Genomic DNA, 16,593 nt, shown 5'->3' on the forward strand with positions numbered 1-16,593 from the left:
TGAATCCTGTATAATAGATGATCCGTCCGGGTGGTGATGGAGGATCAATCCGAGGAACGTAGGTATATGTTGATTGCCCAGCCAATTTTGATATCGACATCAATATGAATGTCAGTGTCAATGTCAATATCAATATCAATATCAATATCAATATCAATATCAATATCTATATAGAAGTAGGAGAAATCGTGATCTACAGTACAATAGTACAAGTATACATAGTGTAACAACAGTCGTCACTTTCCTCCGCGGCGACGATTCCGCAGTCACTGCACATCCACCGGGTTGAGAGGATTTCGCTTCGCTTCGCTTACGAGCTTCAGGGGTTTGAAGCGAGGACGGAAGGAGCCGGCGGAAAGGATCCGTTCCGTAGGCGCGGAACCGGAAAAGGGAAAAGAGAAGCTCCGAGCGGAACTTGGCCGCGACTGTTACTCCGACTCCGTAAGCTCGCGGATCCAGATGCAGATCCAGATGCAGATCCAGATGCAGGTCCGAGTTGACTCTGTAAGAACATCAACATGGGATTCTCATGCGCCGCCGTACTCTTTCTTCACATTGCCGACTTCGACTCTCGATTCGGCTATTCACGACGATATCAACAATCCGAACAACCATGGCGCCCATCAAATCCTGGCTCGCCATCCCCGCTGACAGCGACTTCTCCCTGTCCAACATCCCATTCGGCATCATCACCTCTCGCGAATCTCGGGATCGAAAGAGACCAGCGGTAGCCATTGGCGACCACGTCCTCGATCTGCTGGCATTCTCGCAAAGAAATGGCTTTGCGGGATCTTCGTTTGAAAAACATATCGATGTCTTCTCAGAGCCCACCCTGAATGCATTCGCTGCACTGGGGAGACCGGTACACAGAGAAGTACGAGCATATCTGCAAGATGTGTTCTCGGAAACTGGGAAGCATGCCGGCGTGCTGAGGGACAACGAGGAGCTGAGGACTGCTGCGCTGTTGAACAAGGAGGATACCAAGACGCAGTTGCCGATGCAGATTGGTGACTATACGGATTTCTTTGCTGGTATCAACCATGCTTTCAACGTCGGGTATGCATGCTCTCTCATCCATTTCACCTCGATCAAAATGTCCACAGATACTGACAGGGTGATTTTTCTCAGCACCATGTTCCGCGGCCCAGCCAATGCCCTCCAACCAAACTATACCCACCTCCCCGTCGGCTACCACGGCCGGGCCTCGTCCGTCGTCGTCTCCGGGACGCCCATCACGCGGCCAAACGGTCAGATCTTGCTGGACCCAGCCGCGGATCCCAAGATTCCGATCTTCGGGCCCTGCCGGCGCCTCGACATTGAGCTCGAGCTTGGCTGCTTCCTCTGCAAGGGCAACGCGCTCGGCACCCCCATTCGCATTGCGGACGCCGAGTCCCATATATTCGGGTACGTCCTGATGAACGACTGGAGCGCCCGCGACATTCAGACGTGGGAGTACGTTCCGCTGGGCCCGTTCAACGCCAAGAACTTTGGGACGACGGTCAGCGCGTGGGTGGTGCTCGCGGACGCGCTGGAGCCGTTCCGCGTCAAGACCTTGGACAACGTAACGGAAGTGCTGCCGCATCTGAAGGGGAGCGAGCCGGCTACGGTATTCGATATAAGGCTGGAGGTCGACTTGACAACGCCGGAAGGGGCCACGACGACCATTTCGAAAGTCAGCGGAAATAATCTGCTGTGGAGCTTTCCGCAAATGCTGGCGCACCATTCTTCGGGCGGGTGTCCGATGGCGGTAGGCGATTTGCTGGGCAGCGGCACAATCAGTGGCAAAAGCGAAGATCGGAGTGATCTGGGCAGTATGCTAGAGATGACCCAAGCTGGAAAACAAGAGATCCAGCTCGCGGGGATGGATACGCGGAAATTTCTGAAAGACGGCGATGAGGTTGTTATTCGCGGAAGCTGCGGCGAAGCTGGCGAGAAGATTGGCTTTGGTACTTGCGAAGGAAAAGTCCATAGCGCGCCTGTCTTTTGAATCGAAATACCCGGCAGAGAACCAAGTTCTCTGTAGTATCATTGTAGTGCTGACTAGCACTAGGATCAGGAGGAGATTCTGCAGATTGAATGAAGCTTGGTATATTCTATCTAAGAAGCTCGTCAAGATCTATAAACATGTACCTAAGAGCTCCAGTGCGCTAAAGGCGCTACTAGGCGAGGTCATATGAAATGTAGCTTGAGTAGAACCTTAAGCATGCCTATTCCGCACAACACACCTTTTAAGTTAGCAAAATAGCTATTAAGCTGCAAGCAAACAAAAAGAAAAAAAAAGATGAATAATTAAGCTCTTTATATTCGATATAAATAAAGGAAATTGTTATCGCAGTCCAAAATAAACAAATAGCTATTGTTATTATTAGTTAAGTGTTAATTAAGAATGCAATTCTTTTTAAACTCGGTTTTATTACGTAGCGAAAGTCTTTAGCGCCGTCTTTATCGCGTCGTTATATAAGTAAAAGCGCGTTCCTTTCTATTATAATAAACACTTAACTTTTATCTATTTATATAATGCTTTTTAAGAAAGCAACTTTGTTTAATAAAATTGTTGTGCGGAACAGGCATGGTTCCACCCAAGCTACATGTGACATGTCATGTGACCTCGCCTAATAGCGCCTTTAGCACACTAGAGCTTTTAAGTATATGTATATAGATCCTAACGAGCTTTTTAAATAGAATATATTAAGCTTTATTTAATCTACAGAATCTTTTCTTGATTTTAATGCTAATAAGCATTATAATTAAAAGCTACATTCGCATTCACGAGTTATTTAGTTAGTCTTTAACAACTTTCGAATTAATTAAAAGCGGATTTTGCAAGTCATTTTAACGCTACTTCGTGTGACGAACTGATGAATTCTGACCTTAGAATACAAAGTGAGGAAAGGAAAACAGGAAGCTCAGGAGAGCTCAGGAAGGTCTATATACATGGCCACAGGCGCTAGGCCTGGATGGGTGATCAGCTGATGCAGGTAACAAGGCAGGCTGTCATACTACCCCCTTAGAGAGCTGTCCTAGCTCTTTTAAAAGTACCTGATAAAGGAAGGGAAAAAAAAATTCAGTCGTGAATTATAGTTTACGGGTAGAATTGCTGAAAAAAAACTAAAAAATACGCCGAGGCTATAGATCGAAGTAATCGTCAAGGTCAGCGTCGTAGCTTCTAGAAGCGTTCTATTCCGTTAAAATTTCCTTTCTTTCGTCCGAGTCAAACTCGCTTAAACTTTCATTTTCTTTGACAGGTCGGTCCGAAAAAAGGTCTTAAAGAACTCGCTTCTTTATTAAAAGCTTAACTAAAAAGAGAGTACAGCCAATTATTTAGTAATCGATTGCACCGCAACGAGTATAGCGATTTGATTTGCGCTAAGCTTCGCGCTAATCGAGAGTGCTATAAAGAGCATGTTAAAAAGTAGGGTATCGGTCTTTTAATAGCTGAGTTTGATCAGCTTCGTAAGCGTCGATAAGCTTTATAGCGCCGAGCTCGTTAGCGTGCTGCAATTACTCGAGTTGTTAAGCGCGGTCGACTGCTGAAAGGTTTATTAAGTCGCCGGGAGGAAGGCTCGTTGACGTGCGAGGGCGGTTTTAAAAAAGAAGAGCCGAAGGTCGAAGGAATCCGTAGGACGGGCCGGAAGGGCCGGAAAAGCCGGAAGAGCGTCCAAGCTGCTGAGTGACGTGTACGTATTCGGTATACGTAGTTAAGAGAGTCAATTGGCTATTCAAACGGGTCCGTATAGTTGAGTTCAGACTATTGCGGAACGCAATAATCTTATTAGCGTCGAGCTAAGTTTAATAGCGAGCAGCGTGCAAAAGTCGTTCGAAGCGTAAGACGTAGATATAAAGAGCGTCCGTACCTTGCTTGCAAGCAAGCAGCTTATCTTTAGCTTCTTGGATTTTGTTTAGATTGTCGTAAGTATAGTGACAGAGGGCGTATACTTAGGTAGGTGGAGCAGATCAAGGTCTAAGAGATGGCGATAAAAGTGTCTGGTCTATTCAAAGGAGCACGGGAGCAACTGTAGATATTGTAAACACCCTGCCTGATGGGGTACCTGCCATGGCCACTAAGGCCACACTAGACGGACCCATCTTCTATAAGAGGGCACACATCTCTTAGCTAGAACAATCAACGAGCTTTCTACCCACCTTTTTTAACATCTCTTTTGTAAGACCATAAGGTCTAGCCTCAGAGCCAGGCTTTTATACAGCATATCTTTTTAAGTGCTTTTACATTAGTGACTTACGCAAGGATTCAAACCTTTAGTCTTTGTTCTTATACAGCTTATTACAATCGCTTGATTCGCAGTCAAGTTGATCTTCGTTTATTCAGCACTTCACTTTACAATTACGACTTTAAAACAATTAAAACTTTATTCTCGATGGGTTCGGACACCGAAACGCCGAAATAGCCGAAGTGCAATATTTCGGCTCCTCGGCAAAAACTCTCTTTTATTGTTAATAAGAAAGAATTTTCACTTATTAGTGAAAATATCTTTTTATACCTTAGCTCTTATCTTGAATTAAAGCAATTGATATGGTCCGGAGTTGTTAGCGAGGCTAATCAATTGATTCTTAGGTTTTTTATAGTTCTGATCTTGTTTATTAGTTTACTTTTGCAAAAGGTCTACTCTTTTTAATCTCGGATCGAGAATACTTTACGAAAATCGCTTATTTTACTCGTGAACCCGGTTCACGAGTTAAAATCAAACAATTTAAAAACCTTTTATCAACCCGATCATTCTTAATATATATATATGTTTAATCTTTAGAATACCGAAAACCTTCTTGAGATTTTTAATATCGAAGTCGGCGCAGAATCACCTTTTTTTTCGTTAAAATCCTTTGAATTTATTAAATCTTTTAGTCGTATTTTTATAAGCTTCGGACTATCCTTATTTTATTTCGACTTTTAACTTGAACCTTTACCGCTACTTTTATCGAAAACACTTGCTTCGGAAATGCTTTTTAAAATGAACACCGGTCTTAAGATCTATACCACTTCTCTTCTTCTTGCTCTTCTTGTTCTTTTACTAAGCCTTGCGCTAGTTATAGTCGACCTTGTTATCTTTTACGCTTTCATGACTACTCGCATGCTATTGCTAGGCGCTTTAAGAGCTCTTTGCTTTAATAGTGCTAATATCACCGACTTTATCGAGAAGTACGAAGAAACCTATGATGACTTTAGTATCTTTGAAGATGATCGGTTTGTTAAACTCTTCCGTTATTGCGATAACCTTCGCAAAGAGGTTATCAAGAGCTTGCTCGAATAGAAAGCTAAGAAAGATTAGGCTGCCTTCGTTAAGGCCTTGAGAGCCGAGTTTCGTGAAAACGATATTTAGCAAATCAAGGATTCGGTCGCTTTTTTACGGGAATTTGCTATGCAAAAACAGGATGTTAATAACTTGAAAAACTATTGTCGCACTTTCTCTCGGGTCTCCGAAAGGCTTACCTTAATGCACCTCTTAAGCAAGACCGAACAAGGCCGCTTATTCCTCTTCGGATTGCCCGTCGGAATCCGAAACAAGACGATTAAGTATTATAAGGTCGACGAACTCGACCTAGACTCTTATGCCGCCTTCGATAACTTCGCTGCATTCGCTTTTAAGACCGACCAGAGCGCTAAGACTATCGAAGCTATAAATCGAGAAAAGTCTTTTTTAGCCAACTTTATTAAGGATATTCGGACCTTAATTAAAAAACATACGGAGCTAGCTAGCGTTCTTGAGTCTGCTAAGAAAGCCTTAGTAATAATGCCGTTCACTCGTGAACCACGGTTCACGAGTGAAAAAAAGGAAATTAACAAAGTAGGTTCTATGATTAAGAAGTTTTCTAACTTGCAGATTAGTGCGATCTATAGTCGAATTGATTACTTCGAAGATCAAGTCGCTAACTTAACTTCCCGACGCTTTGTTCAATCCCAACCTTAAGTTCGATTCGAAAACCGCGACGAAGCCTTTATCAAATATACCGCTTAAGATGCTCGAAGTGAGGTCAGCTTCGGAAAAGGAGTTCAGATTGCTGCTGTCGGCTACGGACCACAAAGACGAGGAAGAGGAGGAGGTAAAGGATACGGGAGCTAGATGCAAGATTATAGCTTTTACGAGAACTCCGAAGACACAACTCAGGCTTCTTATTAATATCGAGATGAGTGTAAGGCCTTTAAAGACATAGTTAATAAAAGATGTATTTATATTAGTGATTACGGACGCTTTTGCTTAAGACTTAAGAGGATCGGTGCTTTTATTATCTAGAAGAAGCAAAGAAAGACTTGGTTCAGATCTATCGTGCTAGACGTTCGTAGGACGGAATACGACAACATCTTAGAGAATCGGCCTACTAGCGGACTTAAGACTTATAGACACTTACTTTCTTATTAACAATTAATTTAATAGCTAGCTTAGTATCAGCTCGATCAAAATGTTCAGCAACTAATCAACCAGCTAAAAGAGCTTACTATTATTCTTAAAAGACTAGTCGACATTAAAAATATCAATGCTATAAGATGGATCAACACGCTTAGCCACTTATCTAGCATAAAGGTTGCTTCGGTCGAGATTAACGCCGCCGCAAAAGACAAAGCTAAGAAGCTTTTCTAGCCTTCGGAAGGATTTAAGCCTATTAAGATCAAGAAGAATGTCCGATAACAAAGGGAAAAGAACTACGGCACCTTTAAAGCCCGTGCTTCTTAAGAATCGAGTACTACTGTAGAAATAGACTCGAAAGATAAGCTGTTCGATAGTTTAATTAAGGAAGAGTCTTCTAGACCTTCTAGACTAACTAGAGCCGACGAAGCTATAGAAGATATAGAAAAAGAGGTTGAGATCACTTAGCGAGTACTAAGAGGAAGGAAGAAGAAGACTTACAGACAAAAGAAGTTCATTAACCTTTACGTTACTACTAAAGCTTAAGAAAAAACAATAGCGGCGATTATGAAATCGAGAATCGAGGTCTAAATTAAAGACCTGTTCGGACTTAGCTTTCGCTTCGACAAGCTATTAGGCTACCATATTCTAGTGGTCTTCGATGCTGAAGAAAACGTAGAGGTCTTTTAAAGTAAGCTTATTCTTGTAAACGCTTCAACTGTTGAACGTCTAGGTCGGAATGAAGAAGGCAAGCTAGACCTTTTAACGACGCAAATCCGCAAACAACTTATCGCTCGCAACTGCTTCGAGGTAGCGATAAAGACTTTAAAGGTTTTTATTAATATCGACGGTATAATCAAAAGCAGATCTCTTCTCGATAGTAGATCTAAAGTTAACGTAATAAATAAAAAAGTAGCTAAGATAACTAAATTACTTATTATAACGGATTGAGCTTTAATCTATACTACCGTGTCCGAAGATCTTTATAACTTCGATAAGTGGATAAACGACGTCGAAGTTATTATCGGCGGAATTATTAACTACGCCGATTTCTTTATCATTAACAATAGCAGTCACGAGGTCATCTTAAGCATGCTTTTCTTCTTAGAATCCCAACTCTCCTTTTCTTACCTCGATAATAGCACGATAAAAGCCTTTTTTTAGAATCACGATCGATCCACTTAAAGCTAGATTACTATTGCAAAAGATAAGTCGGATTTAGTCGAAGACCCGGGAAACTAATCGCTAGCATACAAGCTAAGATGGATGCTAAGTTAAAAGGAAGCTTAAAAGGAAATTCCGCCTGTGAATCATAGTTTACGAGTAGATTGGCATAAAAACAATAAAATCATAAAAAAACAATTCAACTTAATATTAAGCAAGGCTTATTAAAATCAAAAACACTAAAAATATTTATAATCAAACTCGATAAATCAGAAAATTTCATGTTTATTATCGATAACGATAAGGACCTTTTAAGAAGGAATGTAGTAAAAGTTAATACGATGTACAAGAAGAAAGCGAAGAAGGTCAGACCGGTAGATTTAAGAGTATCGAATAAAGAGATACTTAGAAGGATCGACGATTGGTTCGAGCAAGATGAGAAAGCGAGACCTTTTAAGCTTAGAAGACCCTTTTCGAAATACTTTATTAGCAGGTTTTTAAATTTAAAAGTTAGATTAAGATTGACGAAAAAACGATTCGAAACACTTACGATTAGCTCTTAAGTCACTTCGGAAGAAAGAAAGCTGCTTTACTAATGCTTTTTGAATCGAAAAGAAGCGATGGCTTAAGATTTTATTCATCTTGGCCAGGTCCGGAAGGAAGTCATGCCGCTTTAAAAGATCAAGACGGTGCTTTACGAAGCTTGGTAAAAAAAGACGTTTATAGTACCGAAGGCTTTGCAAAAGATAGTCATCTTTATACTAAAGGAACGATTAAAGCAAAAGGTCTTCGAACTATGCTAAGGCCTTTATCGGAACAAGTGGTTTATTATAGCGAAAAAAAAAAAAAGAAAATATAAGCTGATCATTGCCGTAATTAAGATGAACCGTATGACGGTCAAAGACGCTAATATTGCTTCGAACGTAGACTAGTTCTCAAACGAATTTGCCGGTTTTACGATAGTTACACTCTTAGATTTCTTTTTTAGATACGATTAATTCTTTTTCGACGTTAAGTCTAAGGATATAATAGCTATTCAAACGCTTATCGGATTGCTTCGGATGACCCGGATACTTATAAGAGCTATTAATTCGATCGTTCAATTCGTTAAAGTCATTTACAAGATCTTTATAGATTGCATTCTTAACGTCTGTTTGCTTTATATAAATGACGTAAGAGTCAAAGGATCGCGATCTTTTTACAATTACGAAGAAGTTTTGCTCGGAATTCGACGATTCGTTTTAAAGCACATTTAAAATATCGATAAGGTGCTCGTGAAGTTTGAAAAAGCTAAGACGACCGTCGGAACGAAATCTTAATACTGCATGCTTAGCCTTAACATCGTTAGATTCGTTATAAATAGCGAGAGACGCTACCTTTAGACCGCTAAAATTAAAAAGATATTAAAATAGATTAAGTGCGAAGACGTATCGGAAGCCCGAGCTTTTATTAGCATCGTAGTTTATTATAGAATCTAGATTAAAAACTTCTTTACGATTGCTGCCTTAATTTACGCGACGATAAGAAAAAAGGTCGAATTCGAGTGGTTAAAGCCTTAGCAAGAAGCGATGAAGCTGCTCAAGGAAGCCTTGCTCTTTGCCCTCGCTCTTATTAAGATCGACTATAGCAAAGACGAAGGAAAAATTTACTTGACGGTAGACGTCAGTCTTAAAAGATAAAGAGCAGTATTATAGCAAAAAGATTCCGACAAAAAGCGATATCTTGCCAGGTTCGAGAGTGGTCTTTGGAACCTTGCGGAAAGCAAATACGACGCGACCAAGCGAGAATGCCGCGGTGCTTTAAAAGCTATGAAAAAGATGAAGAGCGAATTATACGAAGTTCACTTTATCTTAGAAACCGACGCTAAAGTACTAGTTAATCAACTCAACGGATTAGCAAGCGACTTGCTTAGAGCTTTCGTTATAAACTGGATTGCGTAGATAAGATTAATAGACTTTAAAGTCAAGCATATCTTTAAGACTAAAAATATAGCGGCGGACGGTCTTTTTAAAAAAGGAAAGGAGCATCTTTCAGATATTAAAGAGAGAGAGGAAGAAGATATTAACGATTAAGTCATTAACGAGCTGAGCATTGTTTTAGTATTCTCGGTTAAACGACTCGTGAACTATGGTTTATAAGCTAAAAAGAGAGTTTTAAAGCACGACTACTCGCTCGATTCCGAGCTTATTGCCTAATTCTTTACTACTTTTAAACGCTCTTTTTCGATCAAGACTTACGACTTTTAGAAATTCAAGAACAAAGCACTCAATTACTTAGTTAAAGATAGTTACTTTTATAAGCGAGCAAACAATTCTTACTCGATCAAGCTAATTGTCGACGGAACTTAAAAACGCTATACTGTTATTTCCGACGCTTATCGAGAATCCGGATATAAAAGAGCTGAATCAACTTATTACCGCACGTTAAAACTCTTCTTCTAGAATAGATGCTACGAAGACTGCAAAGCCTTCGTTTAAAGCTGTAAGCCTTGTTAAAAGCGCAAAGCTGGACGAACAGAAAACCTTTTGTACTCGACTTAGCTTACTTAGATATAGTTAAAAGTCAGCTTAGACGTGTCACGAGTTCTTATCACCGACAAAAGAATGATCTGCTTCGTATTAACTAAAGAAGATCTATTTAGATAGCCGGAAAGGCGGCTACTTCGATCGGCCAACGCCGAATCCATTGCTAAGTTTTTTTAAAAGGATATCGTTTGCCGCTATAAACTATTCGAAAGACTGACTATCGATAAAAGACTTAAAAACAAAGCAGTTGCTAAGGCTTTCGCTATTAAGTACGGGATCAAGAGGGTCTAAATCTTAAGCTACAATTCAAAGGCTAATGGAATGATTGAGAGAGGCTATAAGGATATCTTGGATAGCTTATCGAAAGTCACAAACGGAGGATTTAAAGATTAAGTTCGCAAATTCAATAAGATGCTCTTTGCGGTCCGGACATCGATATACGTACTTACTAGAGTCACCCTTTTCTTCTTAAACTACGGACGAGAAGCTAAGCTACTCTTAGAGTCACGATAGCTAATCTAGAGATTACTACTCTAGCAAGAAGTTCGATCCTGCGTTGACTTGCTTATTATAAGGTTTAGACAATTAGAACTTCGAGATAAAGATATCGACGAGATTATCTTAAAGAAGAAACGCTATCGACTTGCCGCTAAGGCCACTTAAGAACGAGTCAAGGTCTTAAAGTCGGAACTTATTAAAGAAAAAGACCTAGTATTGCTTTACGATGTCAAACGCAGCATCGATATGTTCGCGGACACCAAGCTAAACTATAGATAGCTAGGACTTTATATCGTCTTTAAAGCTTACGATAAAAGATACTATAAGCTTTAAGAAACCGATAAGACTGAGCTTAAAGGCACTTTTGCAGCTAACCGCCTTAAGCGATTTTACCGCCGTAACCAAACCCTCTTTCCTTTTAATAAGGACGACGAAGAAGAAGAAAAGGAAAATTCGGGCTCTTTAAACGACTCGGACCTTAGCGAATACGAGCCTTTCGACGACGGCAAAAGTGAACCACTCAACTTAAAGGTGACCCTTAGACTTAGGTCTATTAACTTCCAAATCATTCCTTTAATACTTTCGAAAGAACAAAAACTAGCTTATAAAATTGTTTCTTAATCTGTTTCTTTTACTTTGTTTTTTCTTACTTTCTTATCCTTTCTTTGTTCTACACTTATTTTATAAGAGGACGTGCCCTTAATGATCACTTTCTTTGTTATTAGTAAGGAAGGGTATTTCTTACGTTTGTTCTTTTACCTTTGGACCTGCCTTTCATTGTATTCTCTATTCTTTCCTTGTTCTTCTCACTTTACTAGCTATTCACTTGTCCTATACAGATTGTTTTTATTGTTTGATTGTTTTTCATTTGTTTAAGCTTATACGGCTATTTCTTATTTCTTATTTGAAACTATTCCTTTGTTTTAAGCGTGCTCAACCACGTATATTCGAAAGTGAACTGCTATTAAAAAGAGTAGGTCTTCTTTATAAATGTACTTATATAAAAAAGCTCCCCCTTTTTTTTTCTCAACATTTTTTCTTTTTATATAACAACAACTATAACAATACTACTACTACCCTTTTTTTACAACTATATAATACTACATTAATACTAACGATCTTAATCATCACTTAATCGATCACTATTACTATCAATTTTATTCCGCTATCTTATATTTGGCTCGTGAACCGTAGTTTACGAGTCAAATATGCTTTTTAAGTTAGCCGCCGCTAAAAGAAAGGCCTTTGTCCGGGATGCACTTTCTAGCTTATTAATGAGCGAAGAGCAAGCTGCTTTAGCCCGATAATCGAGTTTCGAATTGAAGTTCGAAAGACGAGTCATTAAGACTTTCGATGAGTTCCTTTAGACTTACCGCTAAATAAGCAATTTCAGTCAACTAGCTATGCTTAAAGTAGCAACCTTCGACTTTAATAACAGATTAAGTAAAGAAGACGACTTGATCTTGCAGTACGACTAGTTCTTGCGAGCCGAATGCGTAAAAAAGAATATAGACGCCGAGGACCTCTTTTCGGCTTACGACTAGTTTACTACCAAAATCACCGCTATCTACTCTTTATGCAATAAGAACGCTAAAGGATATAAACGAATCAAAAGAGCTTTCGACGGCGCTCGAGGCTAATTGCTATATAACGATTACTTTAAAGCTGTATGCACTTTAGTCCGCAGCGCTCGTTAACTGGGCGTCATTTTAAAGAACTGCACCTTTAACGCTTACGCTATTTAAGTCATCAACTACTATATTATTGCTTACGTCGCCTTCTAGAAGACTATAGCTAATATAGCTCGAAGACGCAAGTTCATTAAGCTTAATGTTACGGTAGTCAACCTCACTTGCTAGACCGTAGAAAACAAGAATAACATTAAGTAGAAAGATGAGATCGCTATTCTTGACGAAAGACTCTTGAAGAAGCTAAAACTAGAAGTCTTATCGTATAGCCTGTTGATTTTAGCTCTCGATAATATAGAAAGCGAATACGACGAGCTTAAGGAACGTATAGAGTTTGCCGACGAGAATCAGACTTAGAGTTTCGTTTTGCAAAAGGAACCCGAATCCGGAACTCCACTTGTAAACTATAGTTTACGAGTAAAAGATGACTTAGCAACCGAAGCAAGACTAAGTCAACCTTTTGCTCTTAATACCTTTTTGCTTAGATCATTTATTGCGCGCCTTTCGTTATTATTAGCTTTGTCTTAAGGATCGACGTCATCCTTTGCTAATAGAGCTTCGAACGCTAAACTGGTTGCTTCGATTATGTCCACTTTACGCAAGTCTATCGACGCGAGCTCTTTTGCAACTCTTGGATTTAAAGTGCAACGCGACCTTTTCGAGAACTAGCTGTCATTAGCACTATCCGTTGAAAAAAGAGACAGCTTCGAGTACGAACTAGCTAAGGCTGTGTCGAACCGCTGCTTAAGACTCGTCGAGATTAAAGACCTTATAAGTATAGACGTAGCTTTTATCAACTTTTGCTAAGACCTCTATTAATCAGCTTTCGACCGCTTGAACTTAAACGAGAACATCGATAATGCTTTTTAAGTTGCCGCGGAATCAATTAAGAAAGCTGTCAGCTAGATCCGCAAGCTTTTAAAAGACGAATTTTTTGATAACGCGATCTTACGACTCTTCGACCGTCGTAGCTAAGTAGAAGTAAGTAAAGAAAGAAGTAAAGTAATGAATTACTTTTTGCTGTCCGAGATCTTTAATTTAAGCTTTAATAACGACGATTGCGATTGCATAAAGGTCTTTTAAAAAGTGAAAAACGTATTAGAATTTAAGGATAGATTCAAGGAACTCTTTGACTTAAACGTCTAGACGAAGCTCCGCTTTAGCCGCAGAGTCTTACCGTCCGCCACCGACTTATTAAAAAGAGTCTTTTACGAAGTCTATACCTTCGAATACGCTAAATACTTTAAGCTAGCTACGAAGGGCTTTATAACAACGGTGATCCGTTTTAACTTGTGTCGATTCATCGAAGCTTTTTAAACTAACGCTTTTAACAACTTCATGCTTTACCCGAGCAATTAATCGATATTCGCTATTAAGACCAAAGGCAGTACTTTAGTCAAAAGAATATTTAGCTTAAGCTTTTCCAAGTTTAAAGCTAAGCCGATATCCTTTAATAAGCTGAACTAAAGCATTAGCTTGATAAGCACCGCTTAAAAGAACAGCCCTTTTAACACCTTGGATGCGGGTAGCTATACGAAAGTTTAGCTTATGTTAAGAGCTTCTTTTTTAAACAATAAGCACGGCAACCAAACCTTCTTTATTATTATAAACAAAGAGATCTAAATGTACCTCTACCACTTTCGGACCAGTGACTTAAGAAAAGCTTCGACTAGTGCACTCTTTAACATAGTGCACTCTTTAACTTAGCAAGTCTTTCGAAGCCATCATAAGCTATACCTTGCCGCTTTACTTAATCGCCGAAACGGAAACTACAAGCTTATTGCTTACTTTAAACCCTTTTAGCTCCTTAGATGTAATAATAATGCTCGAGTGATTGCAACCAAATACGACGCTAATATTAAACGACCCGTAAACCGTAGTTCACGAGTAGAAGATAGAGTTTTAGACTACCACTTAATGCTTTACGGCGTAAAGAATCAGATCAGAAGCTTAAGTATTTAGCTTAAGAGCTACACTTACGACACCACCCTTAGAAAGACCGCTAGATAAAAAGCTTTTAGACTTAAGTCGAAGACTTTAAATGCTTTTAAGAATATTGCGCTACGCTAACCTTTTGCTATAATCATGGATCTCGCTACCTTTATGTTCGTTATTACGAAACAAAGTGTTTTCTTAAATATAAACGCTTTTTAGAATTCCTTTTGCGGATAAGCTATCTTCTTTAACAACTACACCGCTTTGATAAACGATAGCACTTTAAAGAATAGAATCAGCTTTGCAAAGCACGCTTATATTATCGTCTTAAGACGCATACCGCTAACCTTTCGGTAAGAAGTTATTAATGAATCAAGCTAGCTTTTCGCCGCTATAATCTAGCTAGACCACGTTAGTTTCGTATTAAAAGCTTTGATCGAAAGAATAGATTGGAACGAGCTTCGAGTAGTAAAGGAATTGATCGCTATCTTTACTATGTCTCGGACTTAGTTTTAAGAACACTTTATTAAGCATAAGAAGAAGTTGTTTTCGGCATTTAAAAAGGGATTTGCTATTGTCTTAGACGCTGAAGCCAAGACTTACGGAGCCAAGTCCTTTTTTAAAGGCAAGAGCCGCCGAGCTGACGACCTTGTAGACGCCGATAAGTTAAAGGATTTTAAAGAAAGCTTGCGACCGATTGAGTTGTTTTTTAACGACTTTGATTTAAGTGTAGAGATCATTTTAAAAAGTGCGAATTCCACTCGTAAACTACGGTTTACGAGCCAAATCGACGAATCTAAAGCATTATCTTCTCAGCCGGAATCCTTAGACCGCGCTTTCGATAAGGTTATAAAAGCTTTAAGTGACTTGCTCGAAAACGAAGACGACTTAACTAGTGGCTCCGGACTTTATTCTGGCTTCGCTGACCTTCCGTCGGCTAAGTTCACACTTATCAACGATGCGATTAATAAGCGCAAGAACGACACGCGCTCCCTTACCCTTAAGGATGCTGCTGCTAGCACGTCATCGTTTAATGCTAGCTTTGCTAAAAGAAGAAGACTTTCCCAGCTTAAAGAGAACGAAAGAGTTGAAGACGTGAGCACGGAAAAAGATTATAAAGAAGCTGCCGAAGCGTAGTTTGATAGTTTAGATGTTTAGAGTTTAGAAACAAGATACCTCCCTTTTTTTTTTGTACACTAGATTTTTTTTTTCTTTTACACCCCTTTTTTTTCTTCTTTGCTTGATAGTAAGCGGGGGCGCTTACTTATTTTATAAAGGGACGGATGTAAACACCTTGCCTGATAGAGTACCTGCTATAGCCACTAAGGCCACACTAGACGGACCCATCTTCTATAAGAAGGCACACATCTTCTAGCTAGAACAATCAACGAGCTTTCCACCTACCTTTTCTGACATCTTTTTTGTGAGACCATGAGGTCCAGCCTTAAAGCCAGGCTTTTATACAGCACATCTTTTTAGGTGCTTCTACAATATGTATATATGGTACGTGGCCTTTAAAGAGCTTGGCAAGCACGTGCAAGGGAGCACGTGCTAAGCTACGTAAAGAGCACGTAAAGCAAGGACTACACTATACAACACACCCCTTAGTTGCGAAGCGACTGCTCAATTGACAAAGGCTCGCCTAAAGAAAAAGGAAAGGAAAAAACAGACGAGAAAAAACCCAAGGAAAATCTAGCTAAAAGATAAACGGAGCTTACAAGCTCTTAAACAAAGGGCAGACGAAATAAGAGCACGCCAGCGCTAGTAAGTTACAACGAGCTTCCTTAAGCGGCAACAGCCAATAGTCCTTAAAGCAAAGTGCAAGGTAGGTCCGCTTGCCGTCGCAAAGACTCGCTAACTTAAACCTCCACCCCTTAAGAGCGATTCAAATAAAAGAACTTGTAGTTGAGGCAAGCGTCCTAATTCCTTATACTACACTTCTCCTTCGCAAGCTCTACACGGTTTCCAAGCTTCAATAAGCCTTTAGCAGCGCTAAGGCTACGGCCCAATTCACTCTTCCGGCGTGCGCGAGCGGCTTTAATATCCTTTAGCGACCTCTTCTTAAGTGGCCTTTCTTAAACAGTTATACGTCTAAGGTATTTGGACCTGTCCTCGCTAGTAGAAGCTTCATTTTCTTTTCATAAGAGCTTTAAGCTCGCCTTTAGCTTTTCGTAGCTAAGCATAGAGAATCGCTTTTTAATAGCTTAAAGCTTCGGCTCCGACACTATAAGATTCTTAAGGTTTTGACTAGTAAAAGCAAGCCTTAATAAGTCACAAGAAGAAGGCTGCTAAGAGTAAGTACGCATGCAAGAGCAAACCTTTCCTTTCGAAAGCTCGCCGAGTATAGCGAACACACTTTTACGAGCTTTTCTTTGCTATAGATGCTTTTTAAACATCTTTACGTAATCTCTTAAGCTCTTTAAT

At 39.8% G+C, this 16,593-nt stretch overlaps 1 protein-coding gene across 1 annotated transcript; it reads left to right on the forward strand.

Annotated features, from left to right (window-relative positions):
• Nucleotides 1-613: 613 nt before the first annotated feature.
• L3040_003524 (uncharacterized protein) lies at nucleotides 614-1,987 on the forward strand (the record flags this gene model as incomplete). The annotated part of the gene is made up of 2 exons (XM_007293927.2): nucleotides 614-1,056; nucleotides 1,129-1,987. 2 exons carry the CDS (start codon nucleotides 614-616, stop codon nucleotides 1,985-1,987), a joined length of 1,302 nt encoding a protein of 433 aa, XP_007293989.2.
• Between the last annotated feature and the right edge of the window lie 14,606 nt (nucleotides 1,988-16,593).

The sequence above is a fragment of the Drepanopeziza brunnea genome, assembly GCF_022702325.1.
Source record: "Drepanopeziza brunnea f. sp. 'multigermtubi' strain 214-2 chromosome Unknown ctg4, whole genome shotgun sequence".
Taxonomy (NCBI): domain Eukaryota; kingdom Fungi; phylum Ascomycota; class Leotiomycetes; order Helotiales; family Drepanopezizaceae; genus Drepanopeziza; species Drepanopeziza brunnea.